Source organism: Eleutherodactylus coqui, chromosome 5 (genome assembly GCF_035609145.1).
Source record: "Eleutherodactylus coqui strain aEleCoq1 chromosome 5, aEleCoq1.hap1, whole genome shotgun sequence".
Classification (NCBI taxonomy): domain Eukaryota; kingdom Metazoa; phylum Chordata; class Amphibia; order Anura; family Eleutherodactylidae; genus Eleutherodactylus; species Eleutherodactylus coqui.
In genome coordinates this window covers 270,500,445-270,518,982 of record NC_089841.1, presented here as the reverse complement: position 1 = coordinate 270,518,982, position 18,538 = coordinate 270,500,445, and the positions used below count along the sequence as shown (strand labels likewise).

The following is an 18,538-nucleotide window of genomic DNA, read 5'->3' as shown; positions in this document are numbered from 1 at the left end:
CGGAACGACAGCGGCGGAAGCCGGGGCAAGGGAGAACCAACCGGAATTTCCCAGCAGCGAGGAGCCCCGCAGAAGACCGATCCGGAGAAGAAAACCCCCCGCGAGACTGAGCCCCAGCCCGGTGGCGAAGAGAGGCGGACGTACCGGCAGCCCCAGAATGGAACGTGCAAGCAGGAGCAGTGCCGCGCGGTCGCAGCACAAGAGGGAAGAAGCAGAGCCGGCAGGACGGGCGCGCGGAAGTGTACCAGTGGCAACCGGGAGTGCAGCACCAACCTGTGGAGGTCCGACGGGGTCCAGGTCGGGTAAGTCCAGCGCGGGGGGGGGGGGGGGGTATCCCTGCGGCTGTCTCCAGAACAAGGAGCGAGGTCCCGGAGCGCTCCCCACGTGGAGCGGCAGGCGCGCGGAGGAGTACGCAAGTAGAAAGTAGATCCGGCCGCGGGACTACGGCGGCCGTGAGGAGGGGGATGCCGGAAAGTGCATCTCCCTCATCGCGCGCAGAAAGCAGCGGGGTGGAAAGCGGGTGGGGAGGGGGGGTTAGTGGGTGGAGAGGGAGGGAAACGAGCAGTTTGCAGCCAGGTGGGGGGCGAAGGGCCCGCCGCCAGCAGCGTTCAGGGGATGAAGGGGGGGAGTTTTGCAGGGGGGGCTGGCAGCCAGGGACGAGGAGGCGGCAAATTGTCGCGCCACAGTGCGGGGGGAGGCGGCAGACAGGGACAAGGAAGCAGCGAATTTTCGCGCCACAGCGCGGGGGGGCCCTGGGCACCCCGGGAGAGCTAGAGCTGAGCGCAGGGACTACAGGGTTGCAGCTATCAGCAGTACAGAGAGGGACTCCCCGGAGGATTGCGCAGCGCATGCTAGCACTTGGCGCACCCATCACACTAGCTTTAATGACCTAGGGCAGGAAAGGCGCAGGCGGCTAGCAGTTGCGGAAGGTAGACAGATAGTTAGCGCGCGGGAGGAGCGTAGCAGCTCGTCTTCCCCGGCAGCACGAGTGGAGAGTAGGAGGAGCAGGTTCTCGCGAGAGTTCGCACAGAGCGGTCAGTCAGAAGCGGTGACACGGAGGGATAGGCAGAGCAGCCATGATTCAGAAACGCGGGTTGCAAGGCACCTTTTTTCATGTTCACCGGCTTCTTCTGCAGATTTCAGACAAGGAGAGAGTAGTAGCAGACCTAATACCAGGATGTCAGCCTGCGGGGCTACAAGGCCAAGGAGCCCGAGGCGCCGGGGAGTCCCCCACGATAATCGCATGGCACGACACGCGGCTCGAGGAGATTACCAGCAATCGTCACTGCCCGCCCCCAATTTTCCCTTGGCGATGCCGGAGGTCAACGAGGCGGGTGAGTCGGTGCAATTTAATAAAGTTTGGGATAATGTGCCCGGCGTGAGCCGGAAGGATGATTTTATGGTGGCTCTCAGAGCCTTGGTGGAAAATTACGATATGGATAAAGGGCTTCTAGTGTCCTATAATAAACCGGGGAGGTCGGGCTCGCCCGAGGTTGGTGGTCCGCTACAAGGACAAAGGTGCCTGCCTTCGGGGGCAGGGGTGAGTTATGATATGGATAAAGGACTACCAGTGTCCTATAATCAACCGGGGAGGTCGGCCTCGCCCGAGGTTGGTGGTCCACTACAAGGACAAAGGTGCCCGCCCTCGGGGGCAGGAGTGAGTGAGGGTCTGAAATTAGCGGACTCGCTTTTCTGTGGCGTAGCCCCGTTGGATGCGGGACTGGAGGACGAGGTGGTGTCGAAAATAGCAAGCGGATGCTATGTGGACATATGGTCGCTGTTATCCGTCGAACACGTGTCAGTCAACAGGGAACGGTTCGCGGACCGTGGGAGTGAAAGGAAACCCAAGGTGGCTAAAATCTTTGGGAACTGGCTACAGGCCTTTTTGATTTTGGCACACGTAGTGTGCAAGCAGCATCCGCAGAAGGGGCCTGAGCTGCTTGTGTACATCAACACGATCCACAGTGCATATAAGTTGCACGGGGGATCGGCTTGGTGGCGCTACGACGAGGATTTTCGTCGTAGGATCTCGGGTTCAAAGCATATCAGCTGGGCGTCAAAGGCGACGGATGTGTGGATCCAGCTGATCCTCGCGCAGAAACCGGTGAAGCCTCTTTTTCAAGGAACGGCCACAGGCGCCAGCGGATAGCAGGCTCCTGTGGCCCCAAAGCCCTCCGGTTCATGCTGGGCCTTCAACGAAGGCCACTGCCGTTTTTATGCATCATGCAAATTTCGGCACAAATGTTCAATCTGCGGAGGCTCGCACTCAGCTCTGCGTTGTTTCCGACGCCAACGAGCGACGGGAGTTCCCGGCACATGAGCGAACGCCAGTGAGCGTCCGGTACCTGCAGCCGTGGCTCGACCGGTACCCCCGGAGACTGGAAGCAAACCTGCTTAGAGCGGGCTTTGCCGAAGGTTTCTTCATTCCACATTCCCCAGTTTCCTCTGCGTCGTTCTGCCATAATTTAAAATCTGCCCGCGATAATAAAGAGTTAGTGATGGAAAAGTTGCTGGTAGGAGGTAGAAATGGGACGAATGGCAGGCCCATTTCAGGAGCCGCCTTTCGGGAACTTGCGGGTTTCCCCTTTGGGATTAGTACCGAAGAAGGAAACGGGCAAGTTCAGACTTATTCATCACTTATCCTATCCGTCGGGTGAATCAGTTAACGACGGAATATCAAAGGAACAAGCGGCGGTGTCTGTGCGTCATTCGATTGCGCGGTTGCTTTGGTTAGACAGGCGGGCAGAGGCGCGTGGCTAGCGAAGGCCGACATAGAATCGGCCTTCCGGCTGCTGCCAGTGCATCCGCAGTGTTTTCATCTGCTGGGGTGCAGCATAGAGGGCCAATTTTTTGTTGATACGTGCCTGCCGATGGGTTGCTCCATCTCTTGTTATTATTTCGAGGTTTTCAGCTCCTTTTTGGAGTGGATGTTAAGAGTGGAGACGGGCATCTCATCGGTGTTGCACTATCTAGATGATTTTCTTTTTGTTGGACAGGCGAATTCGACTGTCTGCGAGTTTCTACTTTCATCTTTTCGCGCATTAATGCAGAAAGCGGGGGTTCCACTATCGGTCGAAAAAACGGTGGGTCCTGTGTCGAGGTTAGGCTTCCTAGGTATAGAAATTGACACAGAGGAAATGATTTTCCGCTTGCCAGATGATGAAGTGGCGCGTTTGCGGCAAGTGGTAGAGTTGGTCGGCAGTTCACGAAAGGTCACACTGCACCAACTGCAAGTTTTATTAGGTTTACTTAATTTCGCGTGCAGGGTCATCCCTATGGGGCGAGTTTTTTCCAGACGTTTGTCACTGGCGACAAAAGGGGCAAGGGAACCCCATCATTTTGTCAGGGTGACATAAGGGATGAGGTTGGACCTGCACGTATGGAAAGTTTTCCTTAGTTCGTTTAATGGGCAAGTTATATGTCCGGATGAAGAAAGGCAAAATGAGGAGATCGGTTTGGTATCGGATGCAGCTGGCTCATGTGGATTTGGAGTGATATTTGGTGACCGGTGGTGTTGTGCTGCATGGCCCGGAACATGGATAAAAAGAGAATGGATATAGAACACGGCATTATTGGAGATTTTCCCGTTAATGGTGGCTATGGAAATATGGGGTCACAGGTTGGCCAACAGTAATATCTGTTTTTGGTCGGATAATCAATCGGTGGTACAAGCGGTCAACAAGCAATCGTCATCGTCAACGTTGGTGCTGGCAGCATTACGCCACTTGATTTTACGGTGTTTACAGCACAACGTTAGGTTTAAAGCGAGATATGTCCCTGGTTACCTGAATGCAATGGCTGACGCTCTGTCTCGTTTTCAAATGTCGAATTTCAGGGAGCTGCACCCGACAGCGGATGTCGAGGGGGTATGTTGCCCTGCTTTCTTGTGGGAAATAATAGAGGAGAGCTCTTAGCTCTCGTAAAGGCGTCAGTAACAAGTGCCACATGGAAACGTTATAACAACGTATGGAAAGAATGGTTAGCGGCAGCGGGAGGAATTTTTCCAACAGAAGATAGAGCGAGGGCGGTAACATTAGATATCCTGTCGGCAATGCGGAAAAACGGGGCATCAGCAGACGCGGCGAAAAAACAGCTATCAGCTATAGCTATAGTAAATTACGTTTACACGGATCAAGAGACGTGACGAAGGACTTCGTTTTCGGGCAAATTGTAAAAGGGTGGAGGAAGGACAAGGTGACCAAGGACGGCAGGCGCCCGATTACGTTCGAATTATTGAATGCTATACTCGACGCGTTAGAGTCAGTCTGCACGGAGCTCTTCCGCGTGGCCTTTTCACTTGCCTTTTTCGCAGCGTTGCGAATAGGAGAGTTAGTGTCGGCGTGTAAAGCAAGACCCGGGGGACTGCTTTTCGCAGACGTGGTAGCTGACGGAGACTGTATCAAGATATGTGTTAGAAGATCAAAAACTGATATATACGGGATGGGAGAATGGATAAGGATAGGCAAATTGGGGACAAAGTGGTGCCCGGTGTCACTTATAACAGAATTTTCGGCGCGACATTGCGGGACGGGCCCGTTTTTGAGACATGCATCGGGCCTCCCTTTAACGAAATATCAATTCACGGCGGTCATGCGTAGTAGCTTAAGAAAACTAGGCCTTAATCCTACAGAATTCGGATCGCACTCATTCAGGATTGGAGCTGCGACGTCCGCCTTTTCGTGCGGTATGGGAATTGAGGGTGTCGTTGGAGATCAGATGCTTACCGGTCATATGTTCGACCGGATTTGAGAGTTTTATAAAAAGTGTCACTATGTTGCGATTCGTGTTTTCGGTGTTTTTTTCTTTTATTTTATTCACAGTGTCGGATTGGACAGTATGGGTGGTAGGCCACTCTTATATATACTGGGCGGAAAGGAGAGCCAGAAATAGGCCTATCGGAGCGAATTTAGGTCTCAATGTGCAGGTATGTTGGCACGGTATCAGAGGCTTACAATGGCCCAGGCTGCTTCAGGAGGTCTTGAAAATCAGCAGCTGGAATAGGGATAGAGTGATTTTAGTCATACACGCAGGAGGAAATGATCTCGGAAGGATTAAAGTAGCTGAGCTCATTGCGTTGATGAAGGAGGACATATATCGGTTCAGACAGTTTTTTAAGAGAGTCGTGATCGTGTGGTCGGATATCGTGGCCAGAAGAATTTGGAGGGTTGCGAGAGATAACGAAGCGATTGAGCGAGTGCGGAGGACCGTTAATTTCAGATTGTCCAAGCACGTGCAAGCGTTAGGTGGAATAGCCATTCGTCATTGGGAGTTGGAAAGGAGAGAGCGCGGGATGATGCGGGGTGACGGGGTGCATCTTAGTGACATAGGGCTAGATACATTTCTGTCCAGGTTGCAGGATGGGGTAGAGTCGGCTCTTTTGCTGGCATGTGGGGGGCGGAGTGCAGCATAGGAATATGCTGCATCCTGCGTGGCGGAATTTTAGGACTTCCATGCCAGCAAGGAATGGAAGGGCTTTTCAGGCCGTTAGGGGGCCTTCTTACGCCTCAGTTATACAGCGAACATTTTGGTTAGAATTGGACATTTTAGTATTTGGCATGGAAGGAGAGAAGAAAAGGATTAATGGTTAAATTTTATATGGTTAAATAAAGGCTGTGGCCTACCCACAACAAGCCAGCATATACTTGTATTTGTCTTTGTTTAATGGGGAGCGGGTTTAGTGGGTAAGTCCCCCCAGTCTAGATAGCAGCAAAACGTAATAGTGAAGATGCTGAGGACTGGGGGGGAAGAGTCAAGAAGAGAGGAAGCGACCAGGGGTAGGGGAGGGGTTAACAGAGTGAGAGAAAGAAGAAGGAAGAGGATCAGTCTGGACCGTGGAGAAGAAGAGTGAAGACGCCCGCCCACCCCACCCGCCCTCTGAGCTGAGGGGGGGGTGAAGAGAATATGGAAGGGGTGGAAAGTGGTTTCAGGAAGTTGTCACAGCCGGTAGGCGGAATTTTAGGACTTCCATGCCAGCAAGGAATGGAAGAGCTTTGCAGGCCGTTAGGGAGCCTTCTTATGCCTCAGTTATACAGCGAACGTTTTTGGTTAGAATTGGACATTTTAGTATTTGGCATGGAAGGAGAGAGAAAAGGATTAATGGTTAAATTTTATATGGTTAAATAAAGGCTGTGGCCTACCCACAACAAGCCAGCATATAGTTGTATTTGTCTTTGTTTAATGGGGAGCGGGTTTAGTGGGTAAGTCCCCCCAGTCCTGACGTCTCCTACTTGGTTCCGCAAGAGCAGAGTGGAGGAGGAGTCCGGCAGCACACTGACGTCACAGTGTGCACTGGGATCAGCGCCGAGCGGAGGAACAGTGGAGCTTCCACGCGGAGGAGGGGGTAAGTATGTGGGTCGCAGGGGGGGCGGGGGTGGGGCCTCTGTGGGATGTCACTATTACACTGGGGGCCGCTGTAGGATGTCTCTATTATACTGGGGGCTGCTGTAGGATGTCACTATTACACTGGGGGCCGCTGTAGGATGTCTCTATTATACTGGGGGCTGCTGTGGGATGTCACTATTATACTGGGGGCCGCTGTAGGATATCACTATTACACTGGGGGCCGCTGAGGGAAGTCACTATTATACTAGGGGCCGCTGTGTGGTGTTACTATTACACTGGGGCCGCTGTGGGATGTCACTTTGATACTGGGGGCCTCTGTGGGGTGTCACTGTTATACTGGGGGCCGTTGTGAGGTTTCACTATGATACTGGGAGCCGCTGTGGGGTGTCACTATGATACTGGGAGCCGCTGTGGGGTGTCACTATGATACTGGGAGCCGCTGTGGGGTGTCACTGTTATACTGGGGGCCGCTGTGGGATGTCACTATTATACTGGGAGCCGCTGTGGGGTGTCACTATGATACTGGGAGCCGCTGTGGGGTGTCACTATGATACTGGGGGCTGCCGTGGGGTGCCACTATGATACTGGGGGCCACTGTGGGATGTCACTATTACACTGGGGGCCGTTATGAGGTTTCACTATGATACTGGGGGCCGCTGTGGGGTTTCACTGTGATACTGGGGGCTGCCGTGGGGTGCCACTATGATACTGGGGGCCACTGTGGGATGTCACTATTACACTGAGGGCCACTGTGAGGTTTCACTATAATACTGGGGACCGCTGTGGGGTTTCACTGTGATACTGGGGGCTGCCGTGGGGTGCCACTATGATACTGGGGGCCACTGTGGGATGTCACTATTACACTGAGGGCCACTGTGAGGTTTCACTATAATACTGGGGACCGCTGTGGGGTTTCACTGTGATACTGGGGGCTGCCGTGGGGTGCCACTATGATACTGGGGGCCACTGTAGGATGTCACTATTACACTGAGGGCCACTGTGAGGTTTCACTATAATACTGGGGGCCGCTGTGGGGTGTCACTATTATACTGGGGGTCGCTGTGGGATGTTACTATTATACTGGGGGCCGCTGTGGAGTGTCACTATTACTACTGGGGCAGCTGTAGGATGTCACTAATACACTGGGGTCCGCTGTGGGATGTCACTATTACACTGGGGGCCGCTGTGGGGTGTCACTATTACACGTGTGGCCGCTGTGTGGTGTCACTTTGATACTGGGGGCTGCGGTGGGATGTCACTATTACACTATGGGCAACTGTGGGGTGTCACTATTACACTCGGGGCCGCTGTGGGGTGTCACCATTACTACTGGGGGCCACTGTGGGATGTCACTATTACCGCTGGAGCCGCTGTGGGGGGGTCACAATTATCGCTAAGCCCACGGGGGGGGGTCACTATTATCACGAGGACCACTCTGAGAATGTCACTATTATACTGGGGGCTGCTCTGGGGAATGTCACTATAATACTGGGGGCCACTCTGGGGGGTGTCACTGTTATACTGGGGGCTGCTTTGGGGTGTCACTGTTATACTGGGGGCTGCCGTTGGGTGCCACTATGATACTGGGGGCCACTGTGGGGTTTCACTGTGATACTGGGGGCTGCCGTGGGATGCCACTATGATACGGGGGGCCACTGTGGGATGTCACAATTGTACTGGGGGCCGTTGTGAGGTTTCACTATGATACTGGGGGCCACTGTGGGGTTTCACTGTGATACTGGGGGCCGCTGTGGGGTGCCACTATTACTACTGGGGCAGCTGTAGGATGTCACTAATACACTGGGGTCCACTGTGGGATGTCACTATTACACTGGGGGCTGCTGTGGGGTGTCACTATTACACTTAGGGCCGCTGTGGCGTGTCACTATGATACTGGGGGCCGCTGTGTGGTGTCACTATGATACTGGGGGCCTCTCTGCGATGTCACTTTGATACTGGGGGCCGCGGTGGGATGTCACTATTACACTGGAGGCAACTGTGGGGTGTCACTATTACTCTCGGGGCCGCTGTGGGGTGTCACCATTACTACTGGGGACCACTGGGGGATGTCACTATTACTACTGGGGTCAGCTGTGGGATGTCACTATTACCGCTGGGGCTGCTGTGGGATATCACTATTACTGCTGGAGCTGCTGTGGGGGGGGGGCACTGTTATCGCTGGGGCCACAGGGGGGGGGGGTCACTATTATCACGGGGACCACTCTGGGGATGTCACTATTATACTGGGGGCTGCTCTGGGGAATGTCACTATAATACTGGGGGCCACTCTGGGGGATGTCACTGTTATACTGGGGGCCGCTCTGGGGGATGTCACTATGATACTGGGGGCCGCTTTGGGGTGTCACTATGATACTGGGGGCTGCTGTGGGGTGCCACTATGATACTGGGGGCCACTGTGGGATGTCACTATTACACTGGATGCCGTTGTGAGGTTTCACTATGATACTGGGGGCCGCTGTGGGGTTTCACTGTGATACTGCGGGCTGCCGTGGGGTGCCACTATGATACTGGGGGCCACTGTGGGATGTCACTATTACACTTGGGGCCACTGTGAGGTTTCACTATGATACTGGGGACCACTGTGGGGTTTCACTGTGATACTGGGGGCAGCTGTAGGATGTCACTAATACACTGGGGTCCGCTGTGGGATGTCACTATTACACTGGGGGCTGCTGTGGGGTGTCACTATTACACTTAGGGCCACTGTGGGGTGTCACTATGATACTGGGGGCCACTGTGTTGTGTCACTATGATATTGGGGGCCTTTGTGCGGTGTCACTTTGATACTGGGGGCCGCGGTGGGATGTCACTATTACACTGGGGGCAACTGTGTGGTGTCACTATTACTCTCGGGGCCGCTGTGGGGTGTCACCATTACTACTGGGGACCACTGGGGGATGTCACTATTACTACCGGGGGCAGCTGTGGGATGTCACTATTACCACTGGGGCCGCTGTGTGATGTCACTGTTACCGCTGGAGCCGCTGTGAGGGGGTCACTATTATCGCTGGGGCCACAGGGGGGGGCGGGTCACTATTATCACGGGGACCACTCTGGGGATGTCACTATTATACTGGGGGCTGCTCTGGGGAATGTCACTATGATACTGGGGGCCGCTTTGGGGTGTCACTATGATACTGGGGGCTGCCGTGGGGTGCCACTATGATACTGGGGGCCACTGTGGGATGTCACTATTACACTGGGGGCCACTGTGAGGTTTCACTATGATACTGGGGACCGCTGTGGGGTTTCACTGTGATACTGGGGGCCGCTGTGGGGTGTCACTATTATAATGGGCGCAGCTGTGGAATGTCGCTATTACTACTGGGGCATCTGTAGGATGTCACTAATACACTGGGGTCCGCTATGGGATGTCACTGTTACACTGGGGGCTGCTGTGGGGTGTCACTATTACACTTGGGGGCCGCTGTGGGGTGCCACTGTGATACTGAGGGCCGCTGTGTGGTGTCACTATGATACTAGGGGCCGCTGTGCGGTGTCACTTTAATACTGGGGGCCGCGGTGCGATGTCACTATTACACTGGGGGCAACTGTGGGGTGTCACTATTACACTCGGAGCCGCTGTGGGGTGTCACCATTACTACTGGGGGCCACTGGGGGATGTCACTATTACTACCGGGGGCAACTGTGGGGTGTCACTATTACACTCGGAGCCGCTGTGGGGTGTCATCATTACTACTGCGGGCCACTGGGGGATGTCACTATTACTACCGGGGGCAGATGTGGGATGTCACTATTACCGCTGGAGCCGCTGTGGGGGGTCACTATTATCGCTAGGACCACGGGGGGGGGTCACTATTATCATGGGGACAACTCTGGGGGTGTCACTATTATACGGGGGGCTGCTCTGGGGAATGTCACTATAATACTGGGGGCCACTCTGGGGGATGTCACTGTTATACTGGGGGCCGCTCTGGGTGATGTCACTATTATACTGGGGGCCGCTCTGGGGGATGTCACTATTATACTGGGGGCCGCTCTGGGCGATGTCACTATTATACCGGGGGCCGCTCTGGGGGATGTCACTATTATACTGGGGGCCGCTCTGGGGGATGTCACTATTATACTGGGAGCCACTCTGGGGGATGTCACTGTTATACTGGGGGCCGCTGTGGGATGTCACTCTTACCGCTGGGGTATGTTTACCTGTGGCGGAAATGGGCACGGCTGCTTCAAAATAGACCGGGTTCAGATATTGACTGCTTTTTGGATGTGGAAATGCTGCAGAATTTTCCACAGACAGTTCCGCTGAGGACATTCTGCACCATCTCTGCATCCAAAAAGCAGTTAAAATCTGCACCCTGTCCATTTTGAAGCGGCCCTGTCCTTTTTAAAACGACGGAGATAAAATCGTACGTCGTAATAAGCCCCGCCCCCTGACGTGCTGGCACTGTGCGGTAAATAAGTGGGTTTTGGGTTGCAGTTTGGGCACTCGGTCCCTAAAAGGTTCACCATCACTGCTCTAGATCTACAGGGTCAGGTAAGTATAACCAGTACGTTAGGGTGGGCACATGCAGAGAGTGTTTTTAAGGACTATGTAGGTTTCATGGCATCTAAAATAAAAGTGACACAACATTAAATTAACCCCTTAAGGACTGCACCTTTTTTTTCGTTTTTGTTTTTTCCTCCCCACTTCTAAAACAATCACGACATTTTTATTTATCCATCAACGTAGATGTCTGATTGCTTATTTCTTGTGGGGTAAGTTGTATTTTTTAATGATACTATGTGATGTACAGTATAATGCACTGAAAAACGTTAAGAAAATTCTAAGTGGAGTTAGAGAGAAAAAAAGGACAATTCCACCATCTTTGGGGAGGGTCTCATTTCTATGTTCTACATACTGCAGCAAAAATGACATGATCACTTTTTCCTGTGGGCCAGTATGATTACTGCGATATCAAATTTATATGTTGGTTTTTTTTTTGCTGTACTACTTTAAAAAAAAATTTATTTGGAAAAAAATTCAATTATTTCCTGCCGCCTATTATAAATATGGCTACATTTTCAGAACGTTTGTAAAAAAAAAACAAGAAACATCTTCAGCTGTTCCTTGGGGAAGGGCCGTGTTTGGCTGTTTAGTTCACCTGTTAAAATCTGTCCTTTGCAAACCTTCTGACATTGCTTTAAAACAGTTAGATTATTGGTAGCTCTCCAGCTGTCCCTTGGAGCAGCTCCGTGCTTCAGTGTTCTGTTCACCTTGCAGAATTTTTGATCTAGGAGACCTTCTGTGGACCATTCTTTGTTTTCAGTGACATCCCTGTACCACGATTGATCACTGTGCACTATTTTGACCAATTTTGAGGAGAAGCACCGTGTTCCCCAGATATGTGGCTGTATTCCCATGTAATTTGGGGGGCTTTGTCTGCTTTGGAGACCTTCTGGGGGGCAAATTAGTGAACGAGATTTTTACTCTCGTTAACTTAAATGGGAATTAGAATCGACTGTTTCAATTCATGATGATTTTCGGGAAATCAGCCCCATACCAACACAAATCGATTATTCTACTAATCGTACATCACTACTAAACACCTAGGAAAATGTCTTGTCATGTGACAAGCCTATAGTACTCAGAATGGCCACTAGAAATAATACAGAATTCTGAGTACAAACAGGATCGTGCTTAGATGTAAAAAATAGAAAGGCACTCATACCAGAGTCACAACTCTTTCAATCAGCTGATCGGTGGGGATCCGAAGCGTCAGACACCCACTGATCAGATATTGATGACCTATGTAGAGGATGGACCACACAATTTTTAAAAGTTGGTTAACTCCTTTAGGTCGGCTGCTCACGGGCAAATTTGCATTTGGTGGTTGGCGTCTGCAAGGACGATCCACAGCACATAAAGGTAATAGCATTGAAGGTATGTAAAAATCACTTTTCCTTCACACTCGCGGAAACAAATTGCGATTTCTGCAAGTGAAGGAAATAAAAAATTGTAGTATGCTCTATTTTGCTGCAGACTCTGCGTAGACAGCCTCCATTGAAGTCAATGGAGACCGTTCGACCCCCAGCCCATCTGCAGTGGGTACCAGTGTCATCGCCTAGCGACGGGGCAGGAAAAACAGATATTTTTTTTAAAAAATCTGTACTGCGCATGACAGACGGAGAACTCCTCGGTCACCCGCAATATAGGAGAAAGAAGGTACGTGGGGTCGTCGGCTGGGGTCAGAGACAGATTACGCTGCAGGCTCCCACATGCGGAATCCAGATCATCCGTGAACAGACGGCCTTAAACCAAGTTTTGAAAAAACTAATTTCTCATTTTAGATTTCATAACGTCTTGATCCGTAGCCTGATGTCTCAAGTCATAATGGTACATCTATTAAGAAGTATCTTGTTAAAGGGGTTGTCCCGCGGCAGCAAGTGGGTCTATACACTTCTGTATGGCCATATTAATGCACTTTGTAATGTACATTGTGCATTAATTATGAGCCATACAGAAGTTATAAAAAGTTTTTCACTTACCTGCTCCGTTGCTAGCGTCCTCGTTTCCATGGAGCCGACTAATTTTCGCCGTCTAATGGCCAAATTAGCCGCGCTTGCGCAGTCCGGGTCTTCTTCTTTCCTCAATGAAGCCGCTCGTGCTGGATGCCGGCTCCGTGTAGCTCCGCCCCATCACGTGCCTATTCCAGCCAATCAGGAGGCTGGAATCGGCAATGGACCGCACAGAAGCCCTGCGGTCCACCGAGGGTGAAGATCCCGGCGGCCATCTTCACCAGGTAAGTAAGAAGTCACCGGAGCGTGGGGATTCAGGTAAGCACTCTCCGGTGTTCTTTTTTAACCCCTGCATCGGGGTTGTCTCGCGCCAAACGGGGGGGGGGGGGGGTTTGAAAAAAAAAAAAAACCGTTTCGGCGCGGGACAACCCCTTTAAGGTTTTACTCAATAGTGAAGTAGGAACTGTAATTTCATGCACAGCTCACAGCCTCTCCAAACCCGCTCTCTAAATAACACTTTTAACAGAATTTTTGGAGTTAGATTTCGTATTTCAATTAAGTAGTACCAAACTTATTATAATCAAAGCAATTTCCCCCAGCCTCCTTAAAGCAATTTCTAAGAGTTCAGGGCAATAGATATCACAGTTTTATATTCTACATTGACTCTATCCCCAAACAAACTCACAAGATTCTATGCCTGTAGAGATACTTTATGTCCGAAGTGCAGAGCTGAAGCACCTGACAACCTCCATCTTTTTGGACATGCCCGATGCCTCATTATTTTGGGGTATTGATCATATCTATAGGTATTATCATGTTAAGATCAGTTTGAACCCAAATATATGTATCTTTGGTCTTTAAGATCAGAACAGCGTTCACATGTTATGGCTTTGAAAAAACTTTTGATTTAGAAAATATTTTCAAAAGACGTTTTGAAGGCAGCTGTGTGTGGATACCTTCAACTCACAGACACAGAATGGAGGAGGCCGAGAGGATGATCAGTGTGGGGACTACTACTCCCCAGCAGTTCGGCAGCCTGTTCTAAGCTGTGAATGTGAGCTGGTATTGTGAGGGAGAGAAAGAAGAAAGTGTGGTACCAGGCCAGGACCTACAGATAACTGTGACTGTGGTTTGTCCTGATGTCCCGTGAGTTCTCCCCCGGTCACATCACTTGTCAAGTAACTGCTGAAGTGTTCTGTTTTTCAAAGGTGAGTAAAACGACCAGTGGCCCATCCGTTTCCGGAGGCTGTGTCTTAAACTGTACCCATGTGTGTGTGGTTTACTCGGTCACCCAGGAATTCCCCCTCATGGAAGCTACATGGGAGAGGATTTACTCCACTATCCAGGAACCCCCCCGTTGTAGAAGAGATGGTGATGTCTCGAAACAAAAACAGGATTCAAGGTAATTCAATTATTTGGGTTTCCCTTTAGTAACCTGCCCTCAGCCCTTGGATGTGTCACTGGTTACTCTCCCGGTGGGAGACGGTGGAGCCACCGTGACAAGGCCAAACTCTACCCCGCTGTCTCCTAGGCCGTGGCCCGCTCCTCGGTCACTGCACATCCAGCTAATGTATTAATACTTCTTTCTTAGCACTGAGACAGTGTGGCAATGCTGGATTCCAAATCCTGCTCCCGTTCTCCAGTGCTTCAGAAGGAGAGCTGGAGGAAGGTTATGTGTGCGGCCGCGCTGTGTCAGCACTAGTAGAAGCACAGAGGGGAAATATTAGTTTGTTGCTGTACAAAGGGGGCACTTTTACTTTTTGGGGCACAAAGGTCTTCTATGAGCTTTCTTAGCTTCCCACTCCACTTGTACTAAGCTTGACAAGGACAGGTCCGGCAGCATGGCCATCCTGAGAGGGCAGCAGTGTAAGATTTGGTGAAGGAGAAGTACGAAGAAGTGAGTGCTACTGGGACTGGGTGGATGACAAGGAGGAGAGTGAGTGAGAATAAGCAGATAGTATATAGGAGGGGACATAAGAGGTGGGCATAGTATAGAGGAGGAGCGGCCACGAGGGCTCTTAGCATATATAGCAGGGGGGACTGAGCGTCTATAATAAACAGGATGGGAGGAATGGGGGTGTTGTAGTCTCAGTATATTAGTAATATTTGCTTACAATATGGTGGTCATTTAGTATTTCTATCATTTTTTTATACAGTTCCTGTATGGTACTCTTTTTTATCATATTACTTTTAATTGAAAAGTTTTTCCAAATATAACAGGGGTAACAAAAAAAAAGAAAAATCACAGATTATACATATATATGCATTGAACTGTTATGAAGGTAATAACTTCAAATTCCATGCGATCAGTTTGTTCGACATACGGTAGTTCTCAACACATTTATAGACATGTAACAATTTATAACTAAAGCGAACAAACTCGATCATTCAGCCTTCTGTATGGACTTGGGGAAATAAGAGGAGAGACAATAACAGAGACAAATCCCATATAATCATCACATTCTCATTACAATTTTGGACATAGCCCATAATTGGTGATTTTTAGTACATTGGTGGATTATGTCTGCTTGGTATCCATATATCCCATTTATTAAAAATGATGATTTATTACCACAGGAGGATGCAATCATAGATTCGTACCAGCAATTATGACTTATGCCCGCTATGATTTCCTTAGTGTGGGGACTTTATCAGTTTTCCAGTATTTACTCTGGTAACCAAAACCAAGATAGCTAAAGTGTAAAATCACAGTTTAACAGCTTCGTGGATAATTATCTATGTTCAAAGCTAATAGAGCAAGAGGGGCCTTTATAATTATTGGGAAACTGCATATGTTGGAAAGCAATTTTCCTATTTTTTTCCATAGTTTCAATATTGGGGAACGGTCCCACCCAAATCCATGTGAAAATCTGCATTCATTCCACAACATGTGAACGCACTGTAATATTAATAGTGCTCCCGAATGTGGCCCCCTCAGTAACAGTGTCCCCAACACAGGCCCCTCAGTAACAGTTTCCCCAAATGTGGCCCCCTCAGTAAGTGTCCCCAACACAGCCCCCTCTGTAACAGTTTACCCAAATGTGGCCCCCTCAGTAACAGTGTCCCCAAATGTGGCCTCCTCAGTAACAGTGTCCCTAGCGCAGCTCCCCCAGTAAGTGTCCCCAAAGCAGACCCTTCAGTAACAGTGTCCCCAAATGTGGCCCCCTCAGTAACAGTGTCCCCATTGCAGCCCCCTCAGTAACAGTTTCCCCAAATGCGGCCGCATAAGTCACAGAGCACCAAATATGGTGGTCTGTAGGGGGCATCTTGAGCCTGTCACCTTGTGTGCCCTCACACATTCACTTGTCCCAACACATCCTAACAGTCTGGTCAGATGCTCCTCTATATTGGTGGTTTGTAGGGGGCGTCCTGAGCCTGGTAACCTTGTGTGCCCCCATCCACTGGTCCCAACACCCCCTAACAGTCTGGTCAGACGCTCCTCTCTACTGGTGGTCTGTAGGGGGCGTCCTGAGCCCAGTTACCTTGTGTGCCCTCACACATCCATTGGTCCCAACACCTCCTAACAGACTGGTCAGATGCTCCTCTCTACTGGTGGTCTGTAGGGGCGTCCTGAGCCCGGTCACCTTGTGTGCCCTCACACATCCACTGGTCCCAACACCTCCTAACAGTCTGGTCAGACGCTCCTCTCTACTGGTGGTCTGTAGGGGGCGTTCTAAGCCCGGTTACCTTGTGTGCCCCCATCCACTGGTCCCAACACCCCCTAACAGTCTGGTCAGATGCTCCTCTTTACTGGCTGGCTGTGGGGGGGTCCTGAGCCCGGTTACCTTGTGTGCCCTCACACATCCACTGGTCCCAACACCTTCTAACAGTCTGATCAGACGCTCCTCTTTACTGGTGGTCTGTAGGGGGCGTTCTAAGCCCGGTTACCTTGTGTGCCCCCATCCACTGGTCCCAACACTTCCTAACAGTCTGGACAGAATGGCCCGGTGGGGAACAATTTGTCTATACGACCATCCAGCTTCTCATATCCCAATAATGCGCCCCTCTCAGACTCTGGTAACAGGGTCAAATCTCTTTGAGGCGTCTAGTGGTCAACAAGCTCTACACAAGTGGAAGAAGAGGTCACTACACACAAGGAGCCTCCGAGAGCCTCTTAAAGACCAAGGCAGGAACCACTTTTAGGTTCTCAGGTGACAAGCCCGTTTATCTAATCACCACAATTCCCATCATTTACAGATCTGCCTGAGATGGAACCGCAGGACGAGTTTTACAGGAAAACGACAACTTCTTCTGGGGCGGAGGTGTTTTTGATAAAGTGTGTATATCTCAGTCAGTCGTAACCCACAAGCACACCAACATATTTGACTTTCACCACACAGCTAGTGGTCCTGTATGCTATTAAATACTTAGGCTGAACTTCAGTCCAACCCCATGTGAAGCAAAATTATAAATGCAACTCTAAAATTGAAATAAAGAAAGATATAAAGGAAAAAAAGAGTATATTTGTCTCCGTATTTTAGATGGCAACGAAGCAGAACATATTGTGCATTATACTTAGTGGTGGTAAGTTCAGCATATAAGGGCTCATGGGCCTGGGTGCAAAAGTTTATCTTGAGGCCCCCCAACTTCTCTTAACCCCTTAACGCAAAGCTGTAACTCCCTATATGGAGAAGAGAGGTCTTATGGGCCCCCTAAGGCTCCTGGGGCCTGGGGCAACCACATCCCCTGTAGTCATGCCAGTGCATGACTTTAATATCCTGATAACCTCTGAACTTCGAGCCCCAACATTTGTAACTTTATGTCATACATGGAAGTTCTGCTTCAGTCTTGCAATAATTGAGAATTTATAACGAATTCTAGGAAAGTGTTCTGGCCGTATAATAATTCACTGCAGAGACTGAAATACTGTGCTGAGGCTAATAATTATCATTACTACTTACCCAAAAGCAAGAGTTTCATCTCCTTCCTGTCCGTCTTTTTCTGTATTCTAAGCTTTCTTTCAATCTCTTTATTTACAGCCAATGCCATTTTATCATCCTCAGACAAGCAGGGAGGGCAGAAGCACCATCCGCACCACCACGGCATATCAATGCCAACACTTGGAGATCCGTGTCCCACAGCTCCACCTCAAGGCGCAGTCACTCTCATCGCTGGTCCATTTCCTTAGCTGTCAAGGTAGAGTGAATTATCTGATATCTCTCAGTCAACCTCGAGGTTTGAAGTTTCCTTCGATTGTTTTAGATGAATGATCCTTATCTGGCATATTTGCCACCCACATTGGCTTTCCAAAGCCAGTCATGGCTTACATATCTTCCCTCTTGTATAAATGCTGTGTTGAGAATAATGCTCCAGAGATGAGTCCAGAGATGATGTCTTCTCAGAAAGCGTAAGGAACAGAAGTCTGGGCGGATGGCTGCATGTTTCAGGTACAGTTACTGTTTGCACAGCCATCCACTTTTGCTTGTGCTTCTTTCCAGTTTGCCGCCTACATAAGAGATGCTTGAAGTATTTCCGAGACGGCAGCCTGACTCAAGTGTAGACTGGATAAGGAAACAAGTTTTTCGAGCTGACAGTTCTCGACCGCACCTGTGTCATGTATTCCCCTTTATATAGGCCAGACAAACTGGTTATGGGCACATAACTGCCTCCCTCCTATTGGTGCACTGAGGATATTATTACAGATGGAGTAAAAAGGAAGAAACAGAATGATGATTTGGGAGTTTACTCGTCCGACAAGTTATACTGATGCCAA

General features: G+C 50.2%; 1 protein-coding gene across 1 annotated transcript in view; it reads right to left on the bottom strand.

Annotated features, from left to right (window-relative positions):
- Positions 1-18,334, bottom strand: part of LOC136628621 (guanine nucleotide-binding protein subunit alpha-15-like) — a 50,228-nt gene extending 31,894 nt beyond the window's left edge. Inside the window, exon 1 of the mRNA XM_066604676.1 lies at positions 17,727-18,334. Coding sequence (XP_066460773.1) covers positions 17,727-17,871 — 145 coding nt within the window. The 5' untranslated portion in view covers positions 17,872-18,334. The remainder of the gene's footprint in view (positions 1-17,726) is intronic.
- Positions 18,335-18,538: the final 204 nt, after the last annotated feature.